Source organism: Anopheles aquasalis, chromosome 2, assembly GCF_943734665.1.
Source record: "Anopheles aquasalis chromosome 2, idAnoAquaMG_Q_19, whole genome shotgun sequence".
Lineage (NCBI taxonomy): Eukaryota > Metazoa > Arthropoda > Insecta > Diptera > Culicidae > Anopheles > Anopheles aquasalis.
In genome coordinates, this window is record NC_064877.1 from 57,418,864 (window position 1) to 57,445,646 (window position 26,783).

General features: G+C 48.4%; 5 protein-coding genes across 5 annotated transcripts; 1 reads left to right on the top strand and 4 right to left on the bottom strand.

Moving 5' to 3' along the window:
• Nucleotides 1-2,172: 2,172 nt before the first annotated feature.
• Nucleotides 2,173-3,364, bottom strand: LOC126575898 (tenascin-R-like). Its single transcript, XM_050236921.1, has one exon. The coding sequence runs from the start codon at nucleotides 3,337-3,339 to the stop codon at nucleotides 2,173-2,175; it is 1,167 nt and encodes a 388-aa protein (XP_050092878.1). The 5' UTR covers nucleotides 3,340-3,364.
• Nucleotides 3,365-14,806: 11,442 nt separating this feature from the next.
• Nucleotides 14,807-15,571, bottom strand: LOC126571832 (vitelline membrane protein 15a-1-like). The gene has a single exon (XM_050230665.1). It carries the CDS (start codon nucleotides 15,498-15,500, stop codon nucleotides 15,075-15,077), a length of 426 nt encoding a protein of 141 aa, XP_050086622.1. The 5' UTR covers nucleotides 15,501-15,571; the 3' UTR covers nucleotides 14,807-15,074.
• A 4,154-nt stretch (nucleotides 15,572-19,725) lies between these two features.
• Nucleotides 19,726-21,509, bottom strand: LOC126571809 (voltage-dependent calcium channel beta subunit-associated regulatory protein-like). Its single transcript, XM_050230635.1, has one exon. The coding sequence runs from the start codon at nucleotides 21,477-21,479 to the stop codon at nucleotides 19,893-19,895; it is 1,587 nt and encodes a 528-aa protein (XP_050086592.1). The 5' UTR covers nucleotides 21,480-21,509; the 3' UTR covers nucleotides 19,726-19,892.
• Nucleotides 21,510-22,394: 885 nt separating this feature from the next.
• On the top strand, nucleotides 22,395-22,796 carry LOC126571833 (uncharacterized). Its single transcript, XM_050230666.1, has one exon. It carries the CDS (start codon nucleotides 22,395-22,397, stop codon nucleotides 22,794-22,796), a length of 402 nt encoding a protein of 133 aa, XP_050086623.1.
• A 2,134-nt stretch (nucleotides 22,797-24,930) lies between these two features.
• On the bottom strand, nucleotides 24,931-25,916 carry LOC126571830 (uncharacterized). The gene is made up of 2 exons (XM_050230663.1): nucleotides 25,859-25,916; nucleotides 24,931-25,791 (listed from the first exon to the last, which is right to left on the bottom strand). The coding sequence occupies exons 1-2, from the start codon at nucleotides 25,867-25,869 to the stop codon at nucleotides 25,281-25,283; spliced, it is 522 nt and encodes a 173-aa protein (XP_050086620.1). The 5' UTR covers nucleotides 25,870-25,916; the 3' UTR covers nucleotides 24,931-25,280.
• Between the last annotated feature and the right edge of the window lie 867 nt (nucleotides 25,917-26,783).

The window sequence follows — 26,783 nt, forward strand, 5'->3', positions numbered from 1 at the left end:
ACGGGCGTCCTCCGTCCGCTAGTTAAGTAGTTTCACATTCATTTGCGTTCAATTATCAGTAGGGCTTTGCAGGAGGTTCGCGCGGGCGCCGAGTCAAACAGTTCATCAATTCACCGCAAGCGTAATTGTTGTGCGCATCGGAAACAAAAAACAATAACAGAATTAATAATGGCGAATAAGCGATTTCAACAAACTTTACCCTTTCAGATTCAAATTAAATTGTTTACAGTTGGATGCGTACAAGTAAAATAAAATGTGTATAATGGTTTTTTATTTTTGTTATTTTTTTTGGCAGAAAAGGCTTGATGCACAGAAAAAAAAATCGTGTACTTTGTAGCAGTATCTGAGAACCAAACACACGAGGCACCTTTTGCGTTGCTAACCGTCAATCACGTAGGCATCACAGCGCATAAAGATGCCGGTGCCAGGCCGGTCTGATGTATTTATTTGGTATACACGCGTTCCATCCCACTTGTAGCAAGGTTCTATGGACTTCCAAAAGATGATATTTCATGATACTAATCCTGCGCCACTCACAACGACCACCAACCCACCCTCAGTGCGACCATCGTCATAAGGTGCTCTCACACCTCAAGAGGCTCCGGCTAATCTGGGGTCACACTTAGGAGAGAAGGCTGGCACTTGGCACACCACACACAGCTCCATCCCTCCTTTACGTCACACACAACATAAAAGATTCTACATTTCACCTGCTGCTGCTCCTGAAGATGGTGGTGGTGTTACTGATATTACCAGATTGGAGTTTAGACAGGCAGCACCAGCGGGACGACGACGACGACGACGACGAAGACGACGAAGACGACGCAACTTGTTTGCTATTGAGCGAATGGTTAGCATGGTACGTTTAGCCGCTTAGCACACCATATGCCACCCGGGCTGCTTCAAGCATCATTCCACCCTCCTGGACATAACGTCGGGCAGACCGAGATGAAGATGCTCCATCGGAGAATGAATCAGTGACGAGCTGGGTGGCCGGCAGACAGGTCACAGCTAGCAACGATGCCTCTTTCGATGAAGATGGTACGTGAACTGAACAGTACTGAATCCTCCTTGGGAGGTTTTTTTCCATTTCATTCTTCAGAAACGAGTCTTCACGTGAGCCCCACTGCCTTGGCCTGTCGATGCTCAAGGGGAGAATTCTTTTTGTGAAAGAAATACAATTACTCAATGTCTGAGTGGTTGGGTGGACAAGGACCTGCCCTGATCAATGTGAAATATGATAAAAAACGGATTTTGAATATCAATGAATGGGGATCTCGCTTTCAATACGCAGATCATAGCTGCCTTAGAAACACTTCAGTTACTGCTGGGGCTTTCAAAGAGGAATTTTAAACGATGTAATCGATACAATGATGTCCCCATAAACGTCCTGACCATAACATAAATCAATTAAGGCATCGCACAAACATACAGCGCAGGAAAATGGCATCGGGATGCCTCACTGGCAGACCAACATCACTGGACCATGGAGGCAGGGCCTGGCTTTAATCTTTTTTTTTGCTCCAGTACCGGCATGCAATCGATATCAATTAAAAGCCGCAAAACTCGCAAAGGGAAAAATGGTTAGCAGAACAGATAATGAAGTCCTAGATTGAGCGCGACGCGAAGGCATCGATAATGATTTTCCGTTACAACGAAATCAGACACGGTGGAATCAGACGGTTGATCATCGAAAGTTGAATCAATATTTATACACGTGCAGTGCCCGTTTTGTATGTGCTCTAGTGAGTCAGATAACAGTTCATAGCGCTAGTTAATCAGCACGGGATTTGATGATTGATCGTAATATCAAAGCAAATTGCGGCAAAACAACTACTCCATCGAAATCAGGCTTCACAAGTACCTCCTTTCTAATTTTGAATAAATATATAACGCGGACGGTTGCGTCAAATAGTAAACTGAGCCACAAACTACGCGAAAAGCAAGATAAAAATCCTTATCCAACCAAAACAAACCATCTCGAACCAAACTACGAATTTGCTGGTGGCTTTGAGAAGTTTTTCGGATTTCTGCCAATGGAAGCAATTCACCCTTCCCCAAAAAAGGCTTTTTCTGAAAATTAGCTTAGACATCGTTCTTTATTTATATACTTTTCAATAACAATCGTAGTTTGATTGTTTAGTATTCACTACGATTAGTACAATCAGAGTTTTAAAACTCGTGAATCATCATCCTGCTGAAGCTCATTCCTCGCCAATCGTTTTTCAAATGATACCAAAACATTGATTTCGTATCGGTGGTATTGTTGTACTGTCCGTTCAAATTCGAATAGCTATACACATGCCACCAGGGGCCTTCATAAGTAACAGCATAATGTTCAACGGAACTCTCATCATTATCCTGATCCTTCGTCGAGAACATTTTTCCCTTGTGATCTTTCAGCGAGTCTCCTGCAGTGCCAATATACGATCCCACTTGTTTGAGGATGTATTTCTCACTCTCACTGCCTATTTCAAATGAACTGTAGTACGCATTCCCTGAATTACCATTAAAGTCCTTAACCTCCACCATCAACTCATGGCTCCGAGCGGTCGTCAGTTGGTGAATGTGCTCCAGCCCGAGCCAGAATTCACTATCCAACTCACCAAAGCCGTCTCGGTAGTCGGCCCAGTTTCGATAAAAATCAACCGAGCCGTTAAACCGATGTTGCACTACAATCCATCCGCCCCCATACGATTCCATCTCGCAATAGACTTTAAACGGCGCACTATCGTTGTTTATGCGGATAAGGTACACTCCCGAAATGTTTGCTGGCGCATCCTTGCACGATGCATAAATTGGTGGCTCGGTCACTGTTGGTTGCGTTGTAGTCGTTGTCCGAGGTGTTGTTGATGTTGTTGGCGAGGAGACACCAGCCGGAATTCGCGATTTAAAAGAGAGCAACGTCTGTTCCAGGGTTTTATATGACGAATGGTTCTGCTTCGGGATGTGATCGAACAGTCGCTCACGCAGCCGATCATGGTTCGCGCAAGACTTCTGTTGATCAAGGATGACCAGCGAACGATCCTGAAGAACACTCATGTTACGCCCAACGTCTTCCCCGAGCCGGTGGAGAGCCCATAAGAAGTCAACGAATGTCATTTCGTTGGTCGCCCGGTTACGCTCCACCTCCTCGCGGTGCTCAGCCATCTCAACTTGCAGATCCAACAACTTACGGTCCACGTCATCCAATCTGCCCAGCAGCATCTCCAGCACTTGTCCCAAAACTTCTTTGGCCGTCGATGTTTCCAGAATGGCGTCGGTGTTTACAGGGCATTTGCTAGTTGTCCCGGCGTAGCAAGTAACACAAACCAACAGAAAACCAGTGGTCAGCCTCATTTTCACTGAAGCTCTCTATGCTAACTCTAACAACACGAGTCAAGTTCAAGTCGAATCGAAACTGTGATGCAATGATTTATGAAATGGCCTTTTATATTCAATCAAGGCCCTTTTCTTCACACAGTACGGCGTGAGAAAATTTCGATAAGAAGTTTGTAGGCAGATGTTGTTTCCGCTGCCATCGAGCTATCGGCGAAACAAGATTGCTTCTTTTGTTTTGCGGTGTGTCCGTTTGATAGCGAATAGCAATGCGTTGCTTCCTTTCTATTAAGGCCGTTTGCGACTTCTTGCAACATATCTTCTGGGGTGAAGGCATTTTGATGATAAGCGAGTGATGCAGCATCGTTCGTCTAATGCTTTGCAATGGGCATCACGGTTTCGCTTCGCAAATAACTCGACCAAGTCTTATACTAGCCAGCCAAGATATCTGGCGTGCTCCGGCCTTTTGACATCGGCTTGTCCAGTCGTGGTGACTGAACAGAGAAGTTCTCAGGGACAGCATTCCGCACGACCAGTATCGCCAGCTTCCGCTTGCTGTAGGTCACTGCATGGATGATAAGCACCACAGTGCATTCACCCTTGCGCAGTTTGGGGGAACTGTTGCGAATTTGGATAAACATAATTTAATTCATCGAGTGCTTTACGCGAGAGCGGCTGTTGGATGGATGGATGCTGCGCGAATCGTCATCGAAGCTAAAAACTCGCCTTTGGAGGATGTGATCACGATACGTGAGAAGGAACTCCCGAACGTGGACGCTTTATTCGAATCAAACGAACTAGTTGATCGAAGGTGTGCGAACGAAGTACAAACCATCAAGAAGAAACGTTGGTGATCGTCATTATCAACCGTACGCTCGAAGAGGAACCGACCGTTGGGACCAGAAAGGTGTGCTCTAGATGATAGATTGACGTCTACGATACACGATTACTGTGATCCACTATTCTGCAGTATCAGTCTGAGTTGTTGTAAGTGTAACGTGATTGTGACTCAAACTCCATTTCCAGAGGCGAATGTGTCCGTATGCTGTCGATGGTCAGCTAGAATAGTATTCGGGAACATCCTTTGTGGTGATCACGAAATGCTATGTTGCGATTAATCGTTAATTTTCCACATTGTGCTCTCGATGTCCAGGTGGAGTACAGTGAAGGCGCAACGCAACTCGATCCTTTTGACGATGCACATAAGACTTAGAGGGCCGTTGGTCTCATCTTTATCATTCCACCATCTGATTCGTGACGATATCATTTCTATACGTTCACTGCTATTGGAATATCCTATATTCAGCACCTTTTTTTTATTGATAACTTACGGGTGGAGCCGTATTTATATCCATCATCTTCATATGGGTTTGAAGCACAGCACCAACATAATGTTGCAAATGGTTTTTCACAGGGGCAGGGGTCTCAAACTCTATTAACATGCAGGCCGCAGAGGAAAGTGTTAGCCATCAAACCGCAGTTTACACCGTGTTCAATATATTCTCATACAAAAAAGTGTGCAGCACTTTGGACGATTTTGGTATGTTCACAGCACCTAGATCAAGATTCAATATTTTCATGTCAAATTGTAGTGTTTACTTAACACTGTGACAGTTGGATTGGTCTGTTTTCGGTTTGGTCGTCAGAGAAGTAAAAGCAATTCTAAATGATGTGGCTCCATTGCCGAAACCCGATGATGGAGGCGCCAGGTAACCGGTAAAATTGCTTTCTTTCAGGGGTTTTGTAAAACAAAAAGTTCGTGAATGTTGAAATGCTGAAAAAATGTTCCTTCATCGTCAATCTTCAATTTCAACATATGCATAGAATAAAATTACCTAGAACAAAGTAGTAATGACCAAATTTAACATACTTATACACCGTGAACGAGGCCACTGCCCACACAATATAATTTGCCGGGCCACAAGTGGCCCACTGAATGGGAATTTGAGTCCCCTGTTCTAAGGCTTTACGTTGCAGTTTTTGTGCGACTACTTTACAGCCGATCACCACAATCCGTTTCACACACTACCCTCCGGAGTAATCACCGAGACGATCACCAGACTCTCGATTGTTGTTCGGGATGAGACCCTTTTCCAAGGGAAAGGACCCCCCCTTCAAACCATCCATCGTCGTCAGGGCCAGAATCCCATAATTTTCACCCAATTTCACACCAACCATTCAACGGCCGATATTCAAATCCCGTGCCGCCTTTGAAGTAACACCCCTCCGGGACCACCGGGGTGCCGTTGGCTGCGCGATAAATAAAGCGGACATCATCGCGGACGTGGAGTATGGTTTTTCTGCTCGAGGCGCTACATTTTCCATCCATCCATCTGACGGAAGGACAGGCGGACGGGGTCCGGAGATGTGAACGCGATAGAAATGAAAAGCTTTCAACAGCAAAAAGCATGATGATGGCAAGCAACCCAACAGCCACCTTGCCTTCGGATCCAAGGAGGACACGCACGCCTCTCTCTCTCTCTCTCTCTCTCTCCCTCTCTCTCTCTCTCTCTTTCTCTCTCTCTGTCTTTCCGGTCCCTCAGCACAAAGCACGTGCAATCCTACAGAAGCCACTACACAGGCTTTAAAACAACCAACCTTCCTCCTCCTTCTCCTCCTTCCCCTCCGACACCTCTGTCCCCGACAGCCCAAAACAAGACAAGGGTGTTGAGACCTGCCAGGGATACACCAGCGGCTGGAGGGTCGTTTAAAATAATAAGTATGGGAAGGAAATAAAATTTACATTTCGTTACGGCTCTCTAACAAAATGGCGGCCCTGCTGCCTACCGGTGGGGCCACGGGACCGATCGCTTACTATCTGGTGGTGGGCTGGTCTGGTCTGGAAGTCCCTTCGGTGTCTTCGGAGTGCCTGTAGGGCACAGACCACTGCCAACGTCAATACGGCATCGTCGATTGGCATTAGCATACCGCGGCATACGCCAGTTCCGGACTGATATTACTCGAAACTCAACCTCTCTCTTTATCTACCTCGCTTACTCGCGGGAAAACGAACGAAAATGGCGAAATCTCAAAGGCGAAAACATCAAAGAAATCTCAAATCGACAAAGGTAAATGACAGCGAAAACGATACACAGACGTTGCGCCCTCAAATCTCTCTCGCTCTGCGTCCTTTAATACGCACCACACAATTGTGTACTTTGCAACATTGTGCCCTCTTCTACATCGATAAAGCAAAGCACGGGATTCCCCCTCGGTAAAGCAGTAAGAGAACGAACGAACCATGAAAACGCGGAAATCATTGTCCTTTAATTGTTCTCCATAGAGCCACTGGCGCCTATCGGTAGGTAATTCGTTCCCTCTGACACACGCCAAATCCTGGCCAAAAAGTGCCTCCAGGAAAGGCCTCTCGAAAAACAAACGGCTTTTACGTGGCCTCTCCTCGTCGGTATCGAATTGAAGGATGAAGTGAAGTGAATCAGATCAAACAAAAGCGGGATTTCTTTTCGTTGATGGCCCACTGGCGACGATCGCCAGTGGTAGCCGAGTGAACGGAACCATGACCGTGATCCAGACCGTGCCAGAGAAATGGTCAAAAACGCATTAACGCCCCTCATCAGACACACCAGACAGGCAGCCAGAGAGGAAGTGAGGAACTAGGGAGCATGCCACGGGGAATGTGAAAGAGAGATATTACCTTTTTGGGGCGGTGCGGAGGAGGTCTCTGAGTGACAGCATAAATATTCATGAGCATACAAATTACCGACCGGTGCCGGTTACTGTGTAATGGCTGTGTGTGCACGATAAACTTGAGCATCAACCACCCCAAAAATGGCGCACTCCGGCACAATCATTGTTCACCTGGCGATCGTTCCCTTACCTGGACCGTGCGTGGATGCGTGGGGCCACTATCCACTTCTATGCTGCTGCTGCTGCTGCTGCTGCTGCTATTTCTGCTACAGTAAACGGTTCTCGGTGGGTGAGAAGAGTGAAGCGATGTTCGGTTAATCCATGGCCACGAAAGCTTTCGACGGTAGTTTGCCAGCCACTTCTAATCACATTTCTCTCCCCATCGCGCAGCGCATTCGGTACGACGCTACACTACGCTGGGACCGCTGGTCTCGTCACATCAAACAAGCACTGTTACACTAGCACGGTCACACACATACAGACGCAAACACTGCAACACTAATGGGCAACCGTAGAGGAGCAGATAAGTAGACGAGTTACACTTATTTACGCCGTGGTTTTCATTGGATGGTTTGCGCTGCCATGATGACGCGGCTTGCCTCAAGCGTAGCCACACAGAAGCACACCAACTAGGGGGCACACCTAGCGCCACGGACCACAATTATCCTACGGAGGAGCTGCTCCTCTGGTAGAAAAGACGAAACGCGACACAACTGGCACTGAGCTACTAGAAGGAAGCAGATACACTGATACACACTAACGCACTACGCCACTGGCACTGTAATCCACTGTGTTGATGAAGGGCTTCTGTTTCGTATTGAGGGCACCGATGCGAGAGATGCCACGGCCTGAAAGCAAACGAAACGGAGTGGAACTGGTACTACATTGTGAGCTCTCTATTCAACCAGGATCTCGTCTCCACAACAACAATTAGCCTAGAAGAACTGACGGTGAAGAAATGCTGCTGGGCAGATGAATAGAACCGCGAAGCCCACCATCACAACATCACTAAGGATCACTAATCGTTTGTGGATGAGCACACACGAAGGACAGACACACCTTCATAGTATCGTGTTGCCATTGTCTTCACAAACGACAACTATTTCTGTGATGCCACCATTGAGCCATTGAGGCATCACACAATGCATAAGTCGGCATCGTGCCTATCTGTCTGTATCTTAACTCGAAGCAATCCTTCCGGACACCGGGGTCTCCCGGGATCACGTCAGGATTCCTTCAATCGTTCCTTCGTTCGTGCACTACGCCCTATAGCACAACAACAACAGTAGCATCGGCACCAGCTGGCAGAACACAAACAAAAGGTAAGACACAAGACGCGCGAGCACAGAAGGAAAAAAAGCACACAGAAAAAGTCTTTCCGGTACAAACGGCTTGGCGGCACCGAAACCGACGAAAGTGGTTCGCTATTGTTTCTTATCACTTCCGGAATACAAACGACGGTAGCCCTTTGTCTTTTGGTTCGTTCGGTTCTTCCGGAAACACCGCGGCCCCATTGGGCTTCTTGACATGATTCGTAGTTCTTTCATTCTCTCGCGTTTCGTTGGACTGAGGAGAGCTCCACTGTAGATTCGAAACCTACTATTTGCATCTCAGATTCCTTCCGTTCACCTTTTTGTGCGACATACTTCCTCGGAGTGCTCGATGACTCCGGGAACGATGCTGCTCACGTAAAAGCATCAAGCCACTCCCCCCGTGCAAACACATACGCACGCACACGGGAATTGGCAAGATTTAATCCTCCTTTTTATATTCCTTTCATTCCTGTTTGGTTTCTGCTGTGTGTAGTGAGAAGCTCTTCGTCGACTGGCATCACAAAATGGCTGGAAACCTCACTAGCACACTAGAACTAGTAACCTGAACGAATACGAACTGTAAACACCCAACAGTAATGAAGAAGCATCTCACGATAACTTTCTCTATCCCCAAACTTACAAAGACACGAACACGCGAGGGCACACGGGAACACCCCCTGAATCTCTTACTAATCTGTACGCTAGCGATACGCAACGCCACGGAACGAAATCTGAAACTTCTGCTCCGCTTTTTCAGGTGATATCGAGTGGTACGTGTCCGTGGCGTCCTCAGCTGGTCTCAGCGTCGCGGTCTGGCACACGAACCACGACGAGTCGGATGCTGGCTGCTGCACTAACTTCATATCCAGATCAACAGCGTGTCCTCAGCCTCGCGCTGGTCCTTTCGAGACCGCATGCTCACACTCATTCACTCTCTCTCTCTCTCTCTCTCTCTCTCTCTCACTATCAGCTTCGTGTCTGCTCGCAGTGTGCACGATGCGTGCGATCACCATGGCAACTGGAAGTCGCCCATCCAGGAGCCACGGCCGAGTGTCACCGAACGGCCACCGCACCGAGAGTGGCAAAGTGGCTAATGGAACCCGTTCGTTCCGTTGCTATTGTTGTTGTTTGGTTCAGGCCCCCGACCGAGCGGGCATCATGGGAGCGAATTCTCTAACCGAACGTCTCTAACAGTTTGAACACGATCAAGCTTGGCTCTCTAAACCTAGAGACACCAGTCGGTCTACTCAATCTTCTATGGATGCTGAGCGTGAGATACGTAGAGAGGATCCGCGCGAAGAAGATCCGCATCCGAGACAGCCACCTGGACCCATTTGGACGCTTCCTCGCCCCCCCTTGCAGGAGGGCAAGTACATCCCAAGCTGTCGCCCAAGATCTTCTTGCGTTGCGTTGTTGTTAATGCTTCTTCACAGTCTGCATAGTCACTAATCTGTGGATAGTACGAAGCAGTTGCACCGACATGGACCACTTATTGATTCGACTGTTTGACCAACCTTTGGGCGTACAAGGAGCTTCCGGTTCCAAGTAACTAAGAAGCAAAACCTTCGCCAATTTCAAGGTCGATTGCACACAAAACACACAAATACACAGCCACTCGCTGACACACCTTTAGAATCTCTCGCGCTAGACGCAAATCCGTGCGAGACCCTTGGATCACCGGAAGACACTAGGACGCCACGAGCACCAGCGCCTCCAGCACCGTTTCACAGGACGCGCCGGAGAAGGTCATGTAACGATTTCGGTTGCTTCATTTTGTTTTTCTTATTTTTTTCAAGAAAACTTTCAATTCAAACGCCCCAATAGCACTGCGAGCGAGTGGTGGTGGTTGCACACCATTTGGATGACATAATGGCATTTCGCTATCACGCAGCGCACCAGCAGCTGCAACACGTAGTTCCGTAGCCGTTCCTGTCGTCGACGGGTGGCCTATAGAGGTGGCACGATAGATTGTTTCCACTTCCTATCGTCCACACAAACACCAGCAGGCACAAAGATACACACGCTCGGTCCATTGTATACGCCATCGGCTCGGTTAGTCCACCCCCCAGGACCTCTCCAAAAACAGCAACGACGACGACGACGACAGGGCTCCGGAACAGCGAGCCGGACCGAGCGAACCGAGCACTCCAACCGAGCGCAACAACACACTCCACGCTGGGCAACACTCTCGGCCCTGCGATGGTTTTAGCGTCCTGAAAATTGATTGTCCAATAGCTTTGAGTGGGACCCAGCGGATGGGGAGCGAAATGTGTTGGAAGGGGGGTAGTGGCGTCCAAGGGCACTCCCGGAAATGCCTGATAAGCGGGGTGAGGAATGAGGGGAGGGGTCATTGAAGGAGTTGTTTATTGGAAGGATATCGGTTAATGCGCGGACCGCGCGATCAAGCTCTCTTGGTTTTTGGTTTGTTTTCTTTTCGCTTTCCTGTTTTTTTTTTGGTATTCCTTGGGCTCTATTTTTCTTGTCATCTAATCCATTATCTCTCCCTGTCTCTCTCTTCTATTTACTCTCTCTCTCTCTCTCGCTTGCTCTCTCTCTCTTCCTGTCTCTCTCTTTCGCTTTTTGAAAGATTTTCCTCCGTTTGTCGTCTTCTTGTCATCCCCATTTCAACTCCCATTGGCACTGCAACCAACACACATACACACCGAGCGTCCACTGTGCTGTATGTGTGCTGTTTCGCACACTTTCGCAACACACAGACGCTCGCGTTCGCGTCAGTCCTGCGACAGGACATCCGACAAGACGAACGACACCACCGGACCGGAATCGTGGCGGGGGCTCTTATCAGTCTATAGACTAGTTTTAGGAGTGCCGTGAAGCCGACTAGATAGAGAGAGAGCTAGCGAGAGAGAGCTAAATAGAGAGAGAGAGAGAGAGAGAGAGTGAGAGCGAGAATCTGCAGGCAACAACAGCAAGAAAGGAAAACTTTTAAGTTAATTAACAGAGAAGGCAAAAAAGAATTGATTTATCGTGACTATACGCGGCCTAGCCACGAACTCGGAGTCACGCAACGGAACCAAACAGAATATTGTTGGAGACCAAACGAGAACGAAGAAGGGAATGGAAAGGGAGAGAAAGAGAAGAGTGGAGATGCGTTATCACTCCGGTGTTCTTTACTGCTAACCAGGACATTCGCGGATCACTGATTTCACTTCACTAGTCAACCTCGAGGGATACTTGTTGGTTACCCCAGTCACAGCCTACCGATAGATAGAATAGACGAAGAACCGCGAACCGGAAATCCAGAAAACGGAGCACCAGGAGCACGGAGTGGGGTGGTTTGGTTGGTTTTCGGGTGGGCGCGACGTGATGTACTTGGTGCGCGTGGAGACCGTGGAACGCCCGGGAGTTGCGGACCATCCTCCAGTCACGAGCCCGGTGGAAAAACTGATTGACTGAGCACGGACTCACGGGCCACCGACCGAAGGGTAGCTCCGGTCTCCGGCATCCACCACCGCGCCCTCTCGGTAAAGTCCTTTTTCGTCCTTGCGGCTACCACGGCGGATCGTAAAGCCGAAACCAAGCAGGCGATCTCGCGCTCTCAGAGTGGCTCTCCTCTGTTACTCTCTGCTGTTCGACAGTCTGTTTGTAGCGATGTGTGAGTGAGAAAGAGAGAGAGAGAGAGAGTGAGTGTGGGTGTAATTGGGGGAGTTTGTTGGATCCTGATATCCTCGGAAGGTGGCGAGTTGGGGCATGCCACTAGGATCTGCACTAGGAACGGTGTCAGTGTATGTGTCGCCGTCAGGTCGATGGTGGTGGTATTGGTGTCGCTCCGCGAACGGTATCGTTATCATATGCGTCTAGGATGGGAGATCCCTTTCCTACGAAGGAAGTTGTTGTCGAAGGTTGGCGGTCGGCAGCGGCTGATGGCCAACGGAGTTAGAGCTCAGAGCCGACACCTCAATTTTTCCCTCGAATCTGCTCGAGAGATCTATTTCAAAAAGAAAATTTGAAAATTCGGTACAGTTTGAAGCAATAACTATTAAATTGTTTCATCAAGTTTAGTCAAGGTTTCGCATTTCGTTTCATTACTCTTCATTTAAGGAGAAAGCTTAAGATAATTCGGGTTGAAAACAGACTAAATTTAAGGGGGGGCTTCGGTATTTAATTTTTATTTGTGACACATGTTTTTAACATTTTTCCCTGAAAGCTGATCCTTTCAAGAGTATTGTGTAAATGTTTTGGATCAATCGAAGAAAAACTGACAAAGTTACAGGTTTTTGAAAATCCGCGTTTCATACAAGGCTCCATGCAGCTCGCTACTTTGAAGAGCGTTTCCCTACACCAACGTTTTCAAAGTCGGTGCCCATCGTACTGTAAAAACTACTGGGTCGATCGTTTTGAAATTTTTAACACATAATCTGCACACTTTTTGCCAGGCAACCCTGTCGAGAGATCATTTAAATTGTTTATACTTTTTTTAAAACAATTCTGTGAAGCTCGTTTTTTGGCAGAATCGCAAAAAGCATCACTTTTTCAACTTCAAAACTGTGCCAAAAATCGAAAAATTGGAATATCAACAAAAAGCACGCTGAAGCTACCTAGATAAACTTATAATCTTTCTAACGAATATCGATTTGTATTTTTCTGATGACCCGTCACGCAGCTACGATGGTCACCAGAAAAAGTATCTTTTCGAAGACACGACTGCCTAAATTTGATGGCATGGATTAATTTTTCAATGAATGTTGCTCAAAACAATACCAAATATTCTTCAAAAGTTGTAAATTATTATGTCATTTACTTGAAAAAATACAGTTGAATGGTTACGTCACAAAAAATCGTTAAAAACGGGAATTTTTTGGCCTGAAAATACCGAAGTCCCCCTTAAGAGATTTTTTGTGATGTAAAAAATCTCTAACAGCTTTCGTTTTTTTCTTACATCTTTCTTTTCCTTCTGAATTGCATATAGAACTACAATTTTTCAAGTATGCTGGGCTGTAATTTGAGGAATGTTTGTTAAAAAATACAGCAATGGTACTAATTTTACCACGGCGCGATTTCAACGCCACTGCACTTATTACAGTGACAATCGTAGCTCCGTGCTGAATTATCTAAGATATACAAATCGATTCTCTTTGGTTAGATGAGGATTGTTTCCTGCGAGCTTCGAGAAGATATTGTTAAATTCTCTTTTTTAATTTTTTGGTAGCATTCTGCAGAATGAATATAAGATTGGTTTTACGATTGTGCATAATTATTTTTGCAGAAGTATTAAAATATTGAATGAAAAATCGTCGGGGCTACGGAGATAAGGGTATTGGATTGTATACGAACTAAACTGTCATTATGGATACAACTAACTATAAAATAAAAAAAAACTATGCATCTGTAGTAATGTGTCTCATTACTTTAGCTATTAGACGCTCAGTTTAACTAAAAGAAGCGTAATTTACTTTTAATAAGCAAATAGCTGCAAATCGAATAACCCATGATTCCAATTCCCAATAACAGCATCAAACTGAGATGTGCAAACAAATCTATTCCAAGCGTTAACGGTTCCTCGTGCAGAACTCTCATCCTCAACTAATTCCTGTAGAGTCCTTCCAACACCAACATTGCCGAACCGTTGCGACCGACACTGAAACGCCAAAAGGCCCGTTTCATGATGATACTGCGCACCAAACAATGCGCAAAGTTACTCTCCGTCAGCACTTTGACAGAGATTTCGTGCATTTCTCGCCGCCCGATCTGAACCACCCACACACGAACCGCCCTCGCGTGTTCAAAGAATGGTATCCGAAGGATCCGAAGTTGGACTATGCGTGAGTCAGTAGTATCTAGTATCTCATGCTCACGCTCCGACCGCCGGTGCACTTGGTGAGAGTTTCCAGGATGTTGCGTGACTTCGCTTTCGTCCTTGGAAGCCAGAGAGTAGTCGCTTCTTAACTAAAATATTTCTTGGAATGGTATTTGTTTACTCCTTTTTGAAGCAACTTTTAAAAGGATTCACAACGCCTTCAATTTTTTCGCATAATTCTCGCTATTTAGGCAAAACATCATTTGTACCTATAACAGGCTGAGGAATTCCATTTCCGCGTATAACTTACCAAACCCATTCTCATCAACTTCATTTTGGAGCGAAATACTAGAGCTACAATTCGTAAGAAGGAGACACCTAGATAAGCTGCGTTCCATCATCGAGCAGGTCGATAGCAACAGGTGGCAGAAACGAACACTTTCGCGAGAGAAGAATTCTTCTCTTCAGTTTCCACGACACCGGAAAGAGAATTCGTACTTCGTTGTCATCGGAAAGTGATGGAGATGCTGTAGCCAATTTTCAATCACCTCCTAAAGGAAATTCTGCGATGCAAGCACGTTTTGAAACATTTGGACCAAAATCAAAGTTGTTCAAAGCGGAAAACATTACCTGAAACAGCTTTGCATAAGTCACATGAATTCCCGTTGTTTTCTTTTCCAACAATCAGTTTCTTTCATGATGTTTCCCATTTTCTTTCCTGTTTTTCCCGACCCCAACTCCTCACCAAACAAAACTAACAACCAAAGTGTTTAAGTTTTCATTTCACCCAAGCTGTTACGCCATTTTATTCAGTCGGTTTCTTCTTCGAATTGATACACATTCACCACACGGAAGGAAGCGCCGCGCTGGGTGCAACGGGAAAACGGCGTTCCAGGCGCCAACTCTTTGCTCTCTGTCCTCTGAAGGGCAAGGGCAAGGACTGGCTGGTAAGGGCGGGGAAGGGGTGGGAATGTACCTCAGTCTTGTCGGTGTAATGCGTCGACCGCTACCCGGGGCTATCGGCGGGCGGGAGCTTCTTACGCTTCGAACATCATCTCCGAGCTGCTATCGGCGCCCTCGAAGTGCTTCTTGCCGTGCTTCTTGCCATGCTTCTTGGCCTCACGGTACTCAGGGGCGTGGGCCGGTGCTGGGGCGTGGTGGTAGGCCGGAGCCGGAGCGTGGTGGTAAGCCGGGGCCGGAGCGTGATGAGCCGGGGCTGGAGCGTGGTGACCGTAACCGTGGCCATGCTCGGCCGCCTTGCACGGAACGGCGACGTGGTGCGGGTTGCAGTTGATCAGCAGGTTGTGGCCACACTTGGCAGCCGGGGCCACTGCGTCGTACGTGTACTCGACGGCCGGTCCGGGGGCGACGTGACCACCATGGCCATGACCACCGTACTTCGAGGGAGCCGCGATGGCCACACCAACCACAGCCAACAGGGTGATAGCGATGATTCCGTTCATCTTGCTGATATCTTCACGAGACTGCTACTAAACGCTTTACTGAGGTGCTGAGTGACTTTGGTTGAGGTGCTTCAACAGCTGACTGATGATCTATCTGCTTCGCTCCAGCTCATTTTATATCCCCCAAAAATCTCCATCGCCGGACCGGACATGGCCACCAAAACGTACTCCAAGCGGGCAAGAGGGGCACAATAGGCAAAACAATAACACGCCACTGTGCCAGGCGTGCTTTCAGACGTACTCTAAACATCAGCAACAGCTCCAGCACCAGACCCTCAAGGCCTAACGCGACGGAGGGCGCTGTTTGCTTTACTTTGACTTGCGTGCAACTTGCTTCATCCACGGTTTTTGGACGTTTGTCAACATACGGGGTTTTGGACAAAGTTCTCTATTTTTGTCACAACAGCACAAGTCAATGGTGGTGCCCTACGCAGGGCAGTGCAACAAAAAATTGGCGTTCCTTTGGTGAAGTTTCACATCTGTAGCAGAAAGCAAATGTGATTCAAGCAGCACAGTCACGGTTGTGCTGCTGAGACTGGCGTACTTTGCGGGGCCAACTGCTTATCAATGGAGAAGATTAGAGATGAAGACTACTGGTAACGTTAATCTAGTTTTAAATGAACCTGACAATTGATGATCGCTTGATTAGCAATGTAGATAGTTCAATAGAAAATAATTACAATTCGGATCGTACAGATGATCATGAATCAATATCGTTAACTGAATGTAGCCGTAACGTTTCATTGGGTATTTTTGTGAAAAATATGCACTTTGCTACGAACAAACGTTAAAGTTCGGAACAATACATCTGCCAGAAGTCACCCAAAGTATGAGTTCTATTAAAATTATCTTTCACTATCCGGAAAGAAATTAATTGTCTATTGACTTCAATTCTGGATACATCATATTAAAATCCTGGTGATCACAGATCGATCAAAGTCGAACAATGGAATCGATAGAAAATATAATATAGAATTAGAAATTAAATAGAAAAATATCAATCTATAGATAGATAAAAAATAAAATATCAATCATAAATAGAGACATCAAAATCATCATTTGATTAGAGTTGTTAAAAGGGAATTAATGAAAGGAAACTTCAATAAGAACTCGAGTGATAGGCCCGTCATTCAAATATTTAATTCCATTTTTCCATAATCTTGCATTTGTTACCAAATCGAGAAGAAATATAACTAAAAAGCGAAAGTTATTTCTGCTAAATAAAATTTCCAACAAGACGCAGAGAATTGTAATGAGTGATCTATATCCATTTATGTATGTTACAGTTTTTACTTCTAAAGATGAACTTCCTTCCGACTTCCGAACCAATGGAGCTATTTCCTGTGCATTATTGTTATTGGTTTGTGTCAATACTTGATCAGCATAAACCGCACAGCAATTTGTTGGTTGATGTGTGCCCAAACATGCACTAGAATCCATCCAGCCCGTGGCTGTTCGGTTCGATCGTGCACTCGATCGTGCCACAACACCTTGGATACAAAGCAAAGTATTGGGTCAGCAATACCACGTCGACGACGACGACCAAGACGACAGCAACAGGCAAAAAAGAGGCGAAAAACTGCTGCCGACGCACAATCCCCAACTCACCTGCTCACCTGCCCCCTCTCCCCAGGGGCCTTATTTTCCAATTTCTTTCGTGGTCCCAACAACCGGCAGCAAAAAGTCCGAGTCCCCCACGAGCCCAAATTCGCAACGCAAAGTGTTTAACAGTTGAGGCACAAAGCACTGGCCTCTTATACGTTTATTGCTTATTTCTCCTCCTTCTTCCAACCGTGCCCCTGGCCAGCCTGGCCAGCTGGAGCGCTTTACCGCGCGGTAGACCCTTCGATAAGGTCCGTTGAACTTTCCTCTGTCCCATCGTGCCAGAAGTCCTCCTTCGTCGTTCCGGCGCTCGCTGGAGTGGTCGTTTCCACCGTTACACCGACCCGCGCCAGTGGAACGGACGTGGCAGCCGGTGCTGTTGCCGTCGTCGTCGTCGTCACCGTCGCTGCTGTTTCTCCCGCTGTATCGCTGGCCACCGTTGTGGTCGGAACATCGCCCGACGGTTGCTCACTGAAGGCAGAGATGATCGGAAGCTTCGGGGATTCACTCAACTCCTCCCGAACAGGAGCTGCAAAGCCCGGAAACTGCTCTGCGGAAGACATCTTGTACGAGGGAGCGTAGCCACCGTGTGGTCCCTCTGGAGGTGGCTGATGATGATAAGGCTCGCTGGTTGGTGCTGGCGCAGGTGCCGGTGCTGGTGGTGATTGATGGTACTGAGGGTGAGGCGCAGCTCCATACCCATACCCGGTCGATGGCTCATGATAGTTGTAATGCACCGGAACTGGAGGATAATAAGGAACGGAAGGAGCTCCTCCGTAGCCACCGTGCGTGGCAGCTGAGCAGGGAACCCGGGTAACGGTTGGCGTACATCCGATCAGCAAATTTTGGGCACAGCTCGGTTTCGGTGGCAACACTTTGAACGATAGCGATGGCGTGTGGTGCGGTGGTGAAGACGGAGCTGGTCCATACTCTTCTCCGGCGTACTTCGTTGCCCGGTTTGCCTTCCTACGTTCCCCGTATCCGCTCGTCGCTTCCGATGCCGGTGCCTGTTGGAGGTAGTCAGTTCGTCCACTCTTGCTGTAGCCTTCGACCGGTCGACGTGCTTTACGGTTTCGGACCAGCGTTACCTTCCGACCACTACTCGACCGTTTCTCCCAATCTCGAACACCTTCCCGGTGATAATCGTTTCCGTATCCATAGTTGCTACCATCGGTGTAGCGGCTTGGTCGAGTACGGTACTGCTGCTGATGATGATGTCGAACTGACCGCCGAACCGGATAATATTCCAGACTTTCTTCCTCGAAACTCAAGAGTCCATCAACGTCCTGACTGGTGGGCTCCTCGCTGTACACCGGAGTAGCCATGGGTGCACCGTACCAGCCTGTGTGGCCACCACACTGGCCCCTCACCAGCAAACGACCACCAGTGGTGGCCAGTAGCCACCACGCTAGACACACCAAACCGATCCTCGCCGCCATAACGTAACACAATGCCACCCGCCAATGGCCGAAGGTCGTTTATATATGTGACCACCGATGTTGAGTCGCGGTTGATATGCGCTACCGCCCTCGCTACGCTACGATCACCCGGCACACGGGTGATCTTCCGGGTTCACAGCGAGCCACCGAACACACCACCACACCACACCAGTTCCCCGAACACCAAGCGGCACCCCAGGTTAAGCAGGTCAAGGGAGTCGCCCACCGATCCGGATGCTTCCGGATGAGATAAAGTCCCGGTTTGGGTTGTGGGTTCTCCGCGAGTCAGCACACAACGAGCGCTCCCGGTAACAGCTGGCCTCCGGATCCGGTCACTGTTCAATGGAAAGTGAAGGCTCGATCGATCCACGTACCAGCTATCCGGCGTCACGATTTCTGCATGGATCAGCATTAGTTCGGTATCGGTGAACATTCTGCCAGCATTGCAGAACAGGCCACCCCCGGACACGCATAGTTGGAAATGAGGTTGATCGGTGGGGTCATGTTTTCTTAATTCATAATGCAAAAGCCAACTGTGGCCACGGGGGGGGGGGGGGGGGGGGGGCGTTCAAGCGGGTGGACAATGTTTTAGTGATCCGTGTCGACATGGCGTTAGACACACGCCATAAGCCCGTGAGCTGGCATGGAACGAGGAAAAAAAGAAATATTGTTTTTTTTTTCTTTCTTTCTTTTTCCCCTCGACCCTGTGGCCGGTTGCAACATGACCCAATTTGGCGCATCATCGGACCAGAGTCGTGGGCGGGGGACTAGCGGAAGCGCAAGATATCTCATTTCATCGCACCCGTCCAGGAAACGAACGGACGGAGGGCGGATGGTCCGGCCGCCGCGTTATTTGTTACGTCTTGGCGTTGCGCCCTTTTGCACGTAAACCAAGAGGATTCGATTACACTCTGCGGTGTTTCGTTTGCGTTCGTTCTTAGTAGGCGTCGACGACGAAGGTGACGACGGAACCGGTATTTTGTGGTGTTTGCGTGTGCAAGTGTCTGTCTAGTGTAAAAACAAACGATCGACGCTTGACGCCGAAACTACAAATCCTTTGGCCACTGTCTGCAAATCGCCGAAGCGCCGGATTCCAAAATCCAGGTAGAGAACGTTCCGGATGAAACTTTGGCGATGGCTGGTCGAACGCTATCTTTATCGATGGTATAGTGCAAGCTTCTTCATTCGTTTAATCATGGCGATCGATCGTGCGGTGCCATTTTTTTGTTTATTCTCGCCGTATCCTCACTTAGTGATTTAGTTAATAATAGAATCCGAAACCGACCGAGGGTACGAAGCCAGGCGATGATACCCTTTCCTCACTCTCACCTCTCCCCCAGCACCATTCAGTTCAGCCATTCAGACATCCGCAGGTGCACTTGCTGCGGGCGCAACACTCACCGCACATACCGCACTTGCCACAGAGCGCTCGGGCATTTTGCTGACAGGCGGCACATTGCGGAAACCGGAGCATGTTCAGCTGGGGATACGGGTCCCAGGCGGCGTACGGGTTGATGACCATCGAGGGCAGCGAATAGTGGAACCGGGAACGCTCCAACTTCGATGGCCGTGCCCGATGGTAGTCTGCGTCGGATGCATCGGAAGACGCCTGCTGGTGGAACTGCGGTGATCCATCGATTGCTACGATCGGCATCGTGTTGAGGACGTGCGTCTGTTGAGCGGCAATCGACGAGGACGGAGTAGCCCGTTGCTTGCGTCCCAATCGTGGTCCACGGTAGCTACTAAGCCGCCGTTCGTCTTCACCGTTCAGGAAGGGTAGCGAGTGTCGTCGGAGTGTGGACTGTGCCTCAGCTTCCTCGTATCTGGTCGGTGGCGCAGGAAGCTCATCCACAGCCTGTTCGTAATCGGCGTAACTAGCGTAGCTGACATCTTCCGTGCGATCCGACGGATAGTCCTGGTGTGGTGGTACCGGAATCTTACTCTTCCGCGCGGCCGCTACAGCACGGTTGTGTGATTTGATCTGTTCCAGCGTCCGGGAACGCAGATGGCCCTCGTCCCAGTCGTAGTTTAACCGTCGCGATGCCAACGAATCTTGGTTCCGCTGTGCGAAGAACTCGTCCAACATGCGCTGGCTCGATTGATCGTTGTACTCGAAGGCCGGTGGCGTGGCTGGTCGTTGTGGGGGATTCTTTGGTCCGACCGCAGGACCCCGACTGTCTCCTGCTTCCCGTGAAGAGCTATTTCCTTCCGAGCGTCGTGCCGGTACCGGTTCACCATGGCAACGGCGACGGCTACTCGGTTGCTGCTGCACCGGAGCCTCCTGCCTATCATCGACGTAAAACTGTTCCTTCAGCAACGGTTCCAGGGGTGTGTCCTGTCGGTGCTCTCCCGATTCTACGTCATCAAGTTTCTCCTGGATACTCTTCGGCGCTGCCGCTGACACTGCTGCTGGTTGTGGAGGAGCAAACATCTTGCGCTCCACACGATCCGTTGCCTTACCATCGAGCGATGGCAGCTTGGGAATGGCCTGCTTTGGTGTCGTCACCAACCGCCCCGATGCTGACCCAGCCTTCATCGATCGATGTCCCGGCGGTACTCCGGTGGACCGATTGGCGTGCTCCTGATCCGGATCGACCGAGTAAACCTTCACCACCACATGACTATCCGCTCCGTCCAGATCCGGTTCCGCATCGAGCAGATCGATGTTGAGCGGTTCCTCGCCGTGCAGTCGCGTCAAACTCTCGATCCTCGATCCACGACGGTTGGCACCGTAAGGAGTGACGCTACCGGCCGACACGAGCTCCCAGGCACCGATTCCACCATCCGACGATAACCGATCGTTACCAGCCTTCATACCCTCAAACGGTCCAGTACCAGCGTCGTCCGGTCGGGGGCTTGCTCCGATGAAGACGATCATCGACACCAGCAGCAACGTACTGGCCATCACGGCACTCACGATCGTGCACATTCTGCTCATACAGATCGCGTTCTACGCCAACACGGTGCTACACTCTCCGCTGATAAGCGGACGACTTGTTCGGCTGGCCAGCTGACCAAGGGTTTTTTATACACCCCACCCGTGGTATGATGACCCCGACTGCGACGGCTGCCGTGACTTACGGGGCGAAACATTACAAACAGTCGCGCCATTTTTGGGGGCCACAAGAGGGGCCGCTCTGTGCGGTGTCTGCGTACGTTCGTTCGTGCAGGCGTGCCTCGGAGAACAGTTTGATGATTCTGTGGAATCCAAAACTCGCCGCTACTGCTGACCTTCGTCGGTTGGAGTGTTGTTTTGCGATGTAACAGCCAGAAGGGGGCCCTTAAGGTTGGCAAACACAAGTGCCACTAACCATGCATCGCCGTCGTAGAGTGTCGTCGTCGAGCAGGGTGTTAGCTTATCGAGAACTCTTCTAATGATATGTTCTAGACACGAAACTGGTATTGAGAGTTATCTATTCTGGTTGCCAATTTGCTACGATTACAGGCCCCACTGCTTCCTCCGAGAGTGCATCCTGGAAACATCTGGACACTGGCGCATCACTTATGCTCAGTATAGCGCAATGATGGACTGCATCTTCTATCTCGAAACACGTGAGTTTCCGGCGAACGCACATCCCCGACATAAACACTCAATTCCTATCTCCCGTTTGCAGGCACGCAAGTGTTTGGACTGTTTCTGTTTGGCGGAAATGTAGCTTTGGTGAAGAGAATTTTTCGAAAAATCAAATCTGGCGATAACCACCTACAATACTACCTCCTCAAAAAGGACGCACCTCGTGAATGTGCCATGGCGCTGCGTCGCTTTATCATCGTCTCCAAACTGCAGATCCTTCCATCACGGTGCCTGAACGTCCTAGGCGGTTAGCGATGACGCAAAACTGAAACTATCCTGATGCAACCACCTGAAACTCAACGCATTCTCACTCCTTTCGCAGGAAACATCCACGATGTACCTGCCCGGGTAGTGGCGCTCGATATGCTGAACCTGCTCAAGTCGGAGTACGACGGACCACGGTTACTGTTCGCCAAGCACTATCTTCATCTGATGCGAAAGTTCACGCTACAAGGCTTTCTGCGCCCAACGGAAATGCAAACCATCTACACCCCTTTCATGGCAATGCCTAATCTTTTCCGTTCTGAAACTCCGGAAAATCGCCTCAACGCGTTGGCGAAGGCTACGGTGCTTTTGGAGATGCTGCTGCTGGTTGAGCTGCTCGAAGATAGTGAGGCACTGGAACAAGAGACACAGAGAACTCTGGGCAATTATCGTATTTATCGGTCAAAGAAGCAGTAGCCATAAAGATCAGACGATCATGCCCGAGGAGCACCAGGCGTACACTGATTTGTTGGAGATTTCGATGGCGGCATCACAGGCCATCTTTGGTTGCCGGTGGATTGTGGCCATTATCTCAGGGGTCTGAAGTGGATAGGAGGGGAGTTCTATTGAAGGTTGGTTACCACTTGGCCTATTTGCAGGGTTGTCTCTTCTTTGCGCCGTTATCTATCATGGGGGGGGGGGGGGGGAGTAGTCATCAAGAGATTTAATAACCCATCGGCAGCTCCAACAAATCTGCCTCTTTCTCTCCATGTCTTTCTACCGCTGCCCTCACTAACCACAGCCAACCATCCGACCTTCCGGTGGTGCCAAAAACGATAAGATAACAAGCGGACCTTCCGTGCATACCGGGGCACTGTGTCACCGAAGCTGATAAAGGATTTTTTTGGGGGCAAATGCGTAGCCCCAACTCTGTGTAAATGCTCTTTTGATGTTCCGATTGTTTGGCAAAGTAACAGTGAACAAGTAAACTGCGAGGCAACAGTTTGAATGGTTGGATTTGACCTGCAAAATCGTACAATTCATCATCCCAAGCCCTGCTTTCGTTTATCAAACTCTTTATCACCAGCGGCGTTTGGATTCCCTTACAAAGGAAACCGTGCTACCCCTGCAATGACTCATGGTGGGTAAACAGCTGCACCAAGCTGATGGTGATGATACATCCCGATAGCCGAACTGAACAAGCAGCGCCGTTTAAAAAGCCGGAACAACGCGCCAACGGCTTCCGTAAAGTACGCGCCACGAGAGAAATCATCTCCCAAGAGCGGTGCAGTGTTTGTATTGAGCAGGTTGGGTGCGTCGTACTTATTCCTCAACACCTCCACGGTGCCCGACTCTTTTATCGGTTATGAAACCCTCTCCACCCCGCTTGGAGGAGCATTCGAGCGCGATATTTGTGTGACGCAGCCTTCAACCAAACAGAACCCGAGGGGGGTTGCGCGCCCAAGGAATCTGTGAGGGTTTGCGCCGCCAATGGGGTCGCGTACTGGGGCCTTCTACGATTTAGTCATCGCTTTATGGAGCGCAAATTGGAAGGGAATGATGATGGTGAGCAAACCCGCCTCGCAGCAGAACACTCAACTCGACGCGCAGTTAGCGCGTTGTAGCGGGGTCGGTATTTCAAGTTCCTGACGCTATCGGGAACGGGCCAGTTGCACTTGAATCGCGCTAGTATCGCGTGGTGTCGAGAACGCGCTTATCGTCACAGTCACTCGTCGCAGTAGACGCCGGCCAGTCCCACAGCTAGCCATGTGTTTGTGTTGCGGAAATCGCGAAGGATACGATATCGATGATGCCAATTTCGGCAAGTCGTACAAGGAAAGCTTCAGCACCAGCCAGGTGGGTTAGCTTTGGGTTAATTCCGGTGGACAAGTAAATTTCGTTTTACATTGTGCTAGTGGAATAGTGGAATAGGGGATTCCTCAAGTGTTCATACAGTGCCATGGCAATCGATCATTATTCCATGCAGTTTAGTTCTCTATCGATGGTGTTCTTTCCCTTCTCTCTATTCCACCAGACGGCTGAAGTGGGATCTGCTCCGGTCGTGATTGTCAGTCAACCAACGAACGGTGCAACGGTTCCGGCTAGTGCTTCCACCCAGGATGCCCGATGAAGCAGAAACTAAATGCGGCAGCCGAATGCATTTCATTCCTTCGAATATTAATCGTCATCATCAACAGTAAGCAGCAACGCCTTTACAGCAACGTGATTCGGTTTCGGTATTGAATGATCACCACGACACGGACCGATGATGCCATCGAGAGTGACCTTTATGGAACGATTAGCGGAGTTAGATAAGCAGTTTCTATTAATGTTTTAAGACCACGGTATAACCACTATGTGAATAAATCAATCTAGAGTCGAACTTAAACAAATTCGCCTCTTTTTGCTTTTTTAACTGTTTTAGTTGAGGTTTCAATGCTTAAATTTTCCTTATTTATTGCTATTTTGCACGTAGTGAACAAAGCATGTACACAATTGTCTGCTGATGCTATTTGTTCATACAAATGAATTAGAAAAAAAGCTATATTTTAAGTAGAAGATGATACAAAAAGAGTATTCCATTGCAAAAAGAGTTATTCTGGATCATTCATTCATTCAGGAGGATTCAGGGAATCTACACGCCGCAAGACAGAACTGGACCACATCTGCGGTTGTTTTTTCCGATACACATTATATAAGATCTTTTATGGCCAATTGTTGGCTTCACCAGCAACTTAATTCCCTATCATTTTTTAAGGCAACCAGTTTTGATTCTCTTTCCTCTTTCTTATGCATTTTAAATATTCGTGATAGGAAATGTGCTGCTGGTAATTCAAATCATCAACCTACACTCCTGACGATACGTCTAGTTCAATCTCTAATTCTTACAACAATAATTATCACTGTTCTTAACAGACAAATTCACGTTTACAGCAACCGCCAGATCACAGCGTTCACGTATCAGCTGAGTCTCGTGGGATCCATCCGGATATGCTTTGTGAACCGGTCCAGAACATCACCCAGATCATCGTTGGCTTCCCCTTCTTGTTCCAGCATTCGGCGTTTCCGCTTACGCGTGATTTCTTCCAACAACCGTGGATGATCCTTTAGCCGTTCCTTCAATTCATTTTCGTCCATATGATCCCACAGATCTGCATCGTCCATGAGTGAGAGCGGCTTTGCATCGGGGTGGCTGAATTCCAGTGCCGGTTCTTCGTCTTCATCTTCCGAGGACGCTGGTGCCGACCGGTACGCGTTCATAAACAGCTCCTGATAGGGATCCTCATCATCTGAGTCATCGTTATCATAATCCGAGCCGCTTCCTACTCGTGGCCTGTAGTGCGCATAAGGACAGTACCGATTTATGGAATCCGTATCGGACGCATCGGAATAGTGTTTGTCGTGTGTTTCCTCGCCAGCGCTTTCCGGCAACTCGTTCGTCGTTCGCTGTGGTGCACTTTCCGTATCAGCTCTAAAACACCAATTAGAATTAGAAACCGTATTTGCAAGACAATAATATAATGAGAAATTATACCAACCTTTCGCTCATTTTCAGAAAGAATTTAAGGTGAAGAACTCTTAAAAACACCCGGATCTTTCGTTTGCAAACAGATAAACAAATGGCGCCCAGGAAAGCGCGCCCCATGTAATCTTGGATGAAATGCACCAACGGGTAAGTTATCGGCGCCGTTGGAGTGCTGAAGCTTTTAACCTCCGTTTTTGGAGAAATTTTAGATCGTTTTGATATCCTTGATTCTTTTTGATTTTGATTCTCGACCAATTTGATAACACTTTCATTCCACCTCCAAAACCGGTGACGCCCCGCTGCCGATCGTTTTCGCCTCACCGTAATAAGCACATAAATAATCTAGAAAAAGGATGTCGTTATCACCCTGCCTGAATCAACACTATGTTCTGTTGCAAACCTTTATATCCAAGGACACGTGATTCCCAGTGTTGACGATTATAAATTAGTAATTAATAGACCAGCTGAGAGGTATTCTCGCTTTTTATTTACTATGCGCCATGTGTGCCGCTTTAGGTGAGGGCAGTGATAAAGAACGAATACATATTGTATTCGCAAAATCCATTTTTACACTCTTTGTTTTTTTTTTAGTTGATATCTTACGGACGGAGCCGTATATATTAGAAAGATAGAGGAAGATAGAGTACAAACAGTAGAGGGAACAGGCATTTCCTCCTGCCCCAGGGACCCTTATACCGGGGGGGCTCGGTGTTTAAACCTAATGACTTAAGCCTAGGATCGCGCCAGACCAGCAAGCCTGGTTCATCAGCATTACATTCGAGCGCAGGCTCGGGTGCGGTCAGCTTGGTGGAGCATCTATTGGGCCCGATTCCTCCGTGGTCGTGGACCTCGCTCCACGGGTTTTGGCTCCGCATAGTTGAGGTGGCATGCATCGCCTTGAGGCCCCAACATCGTAGGGTACGCTGATCCCGTTGCAG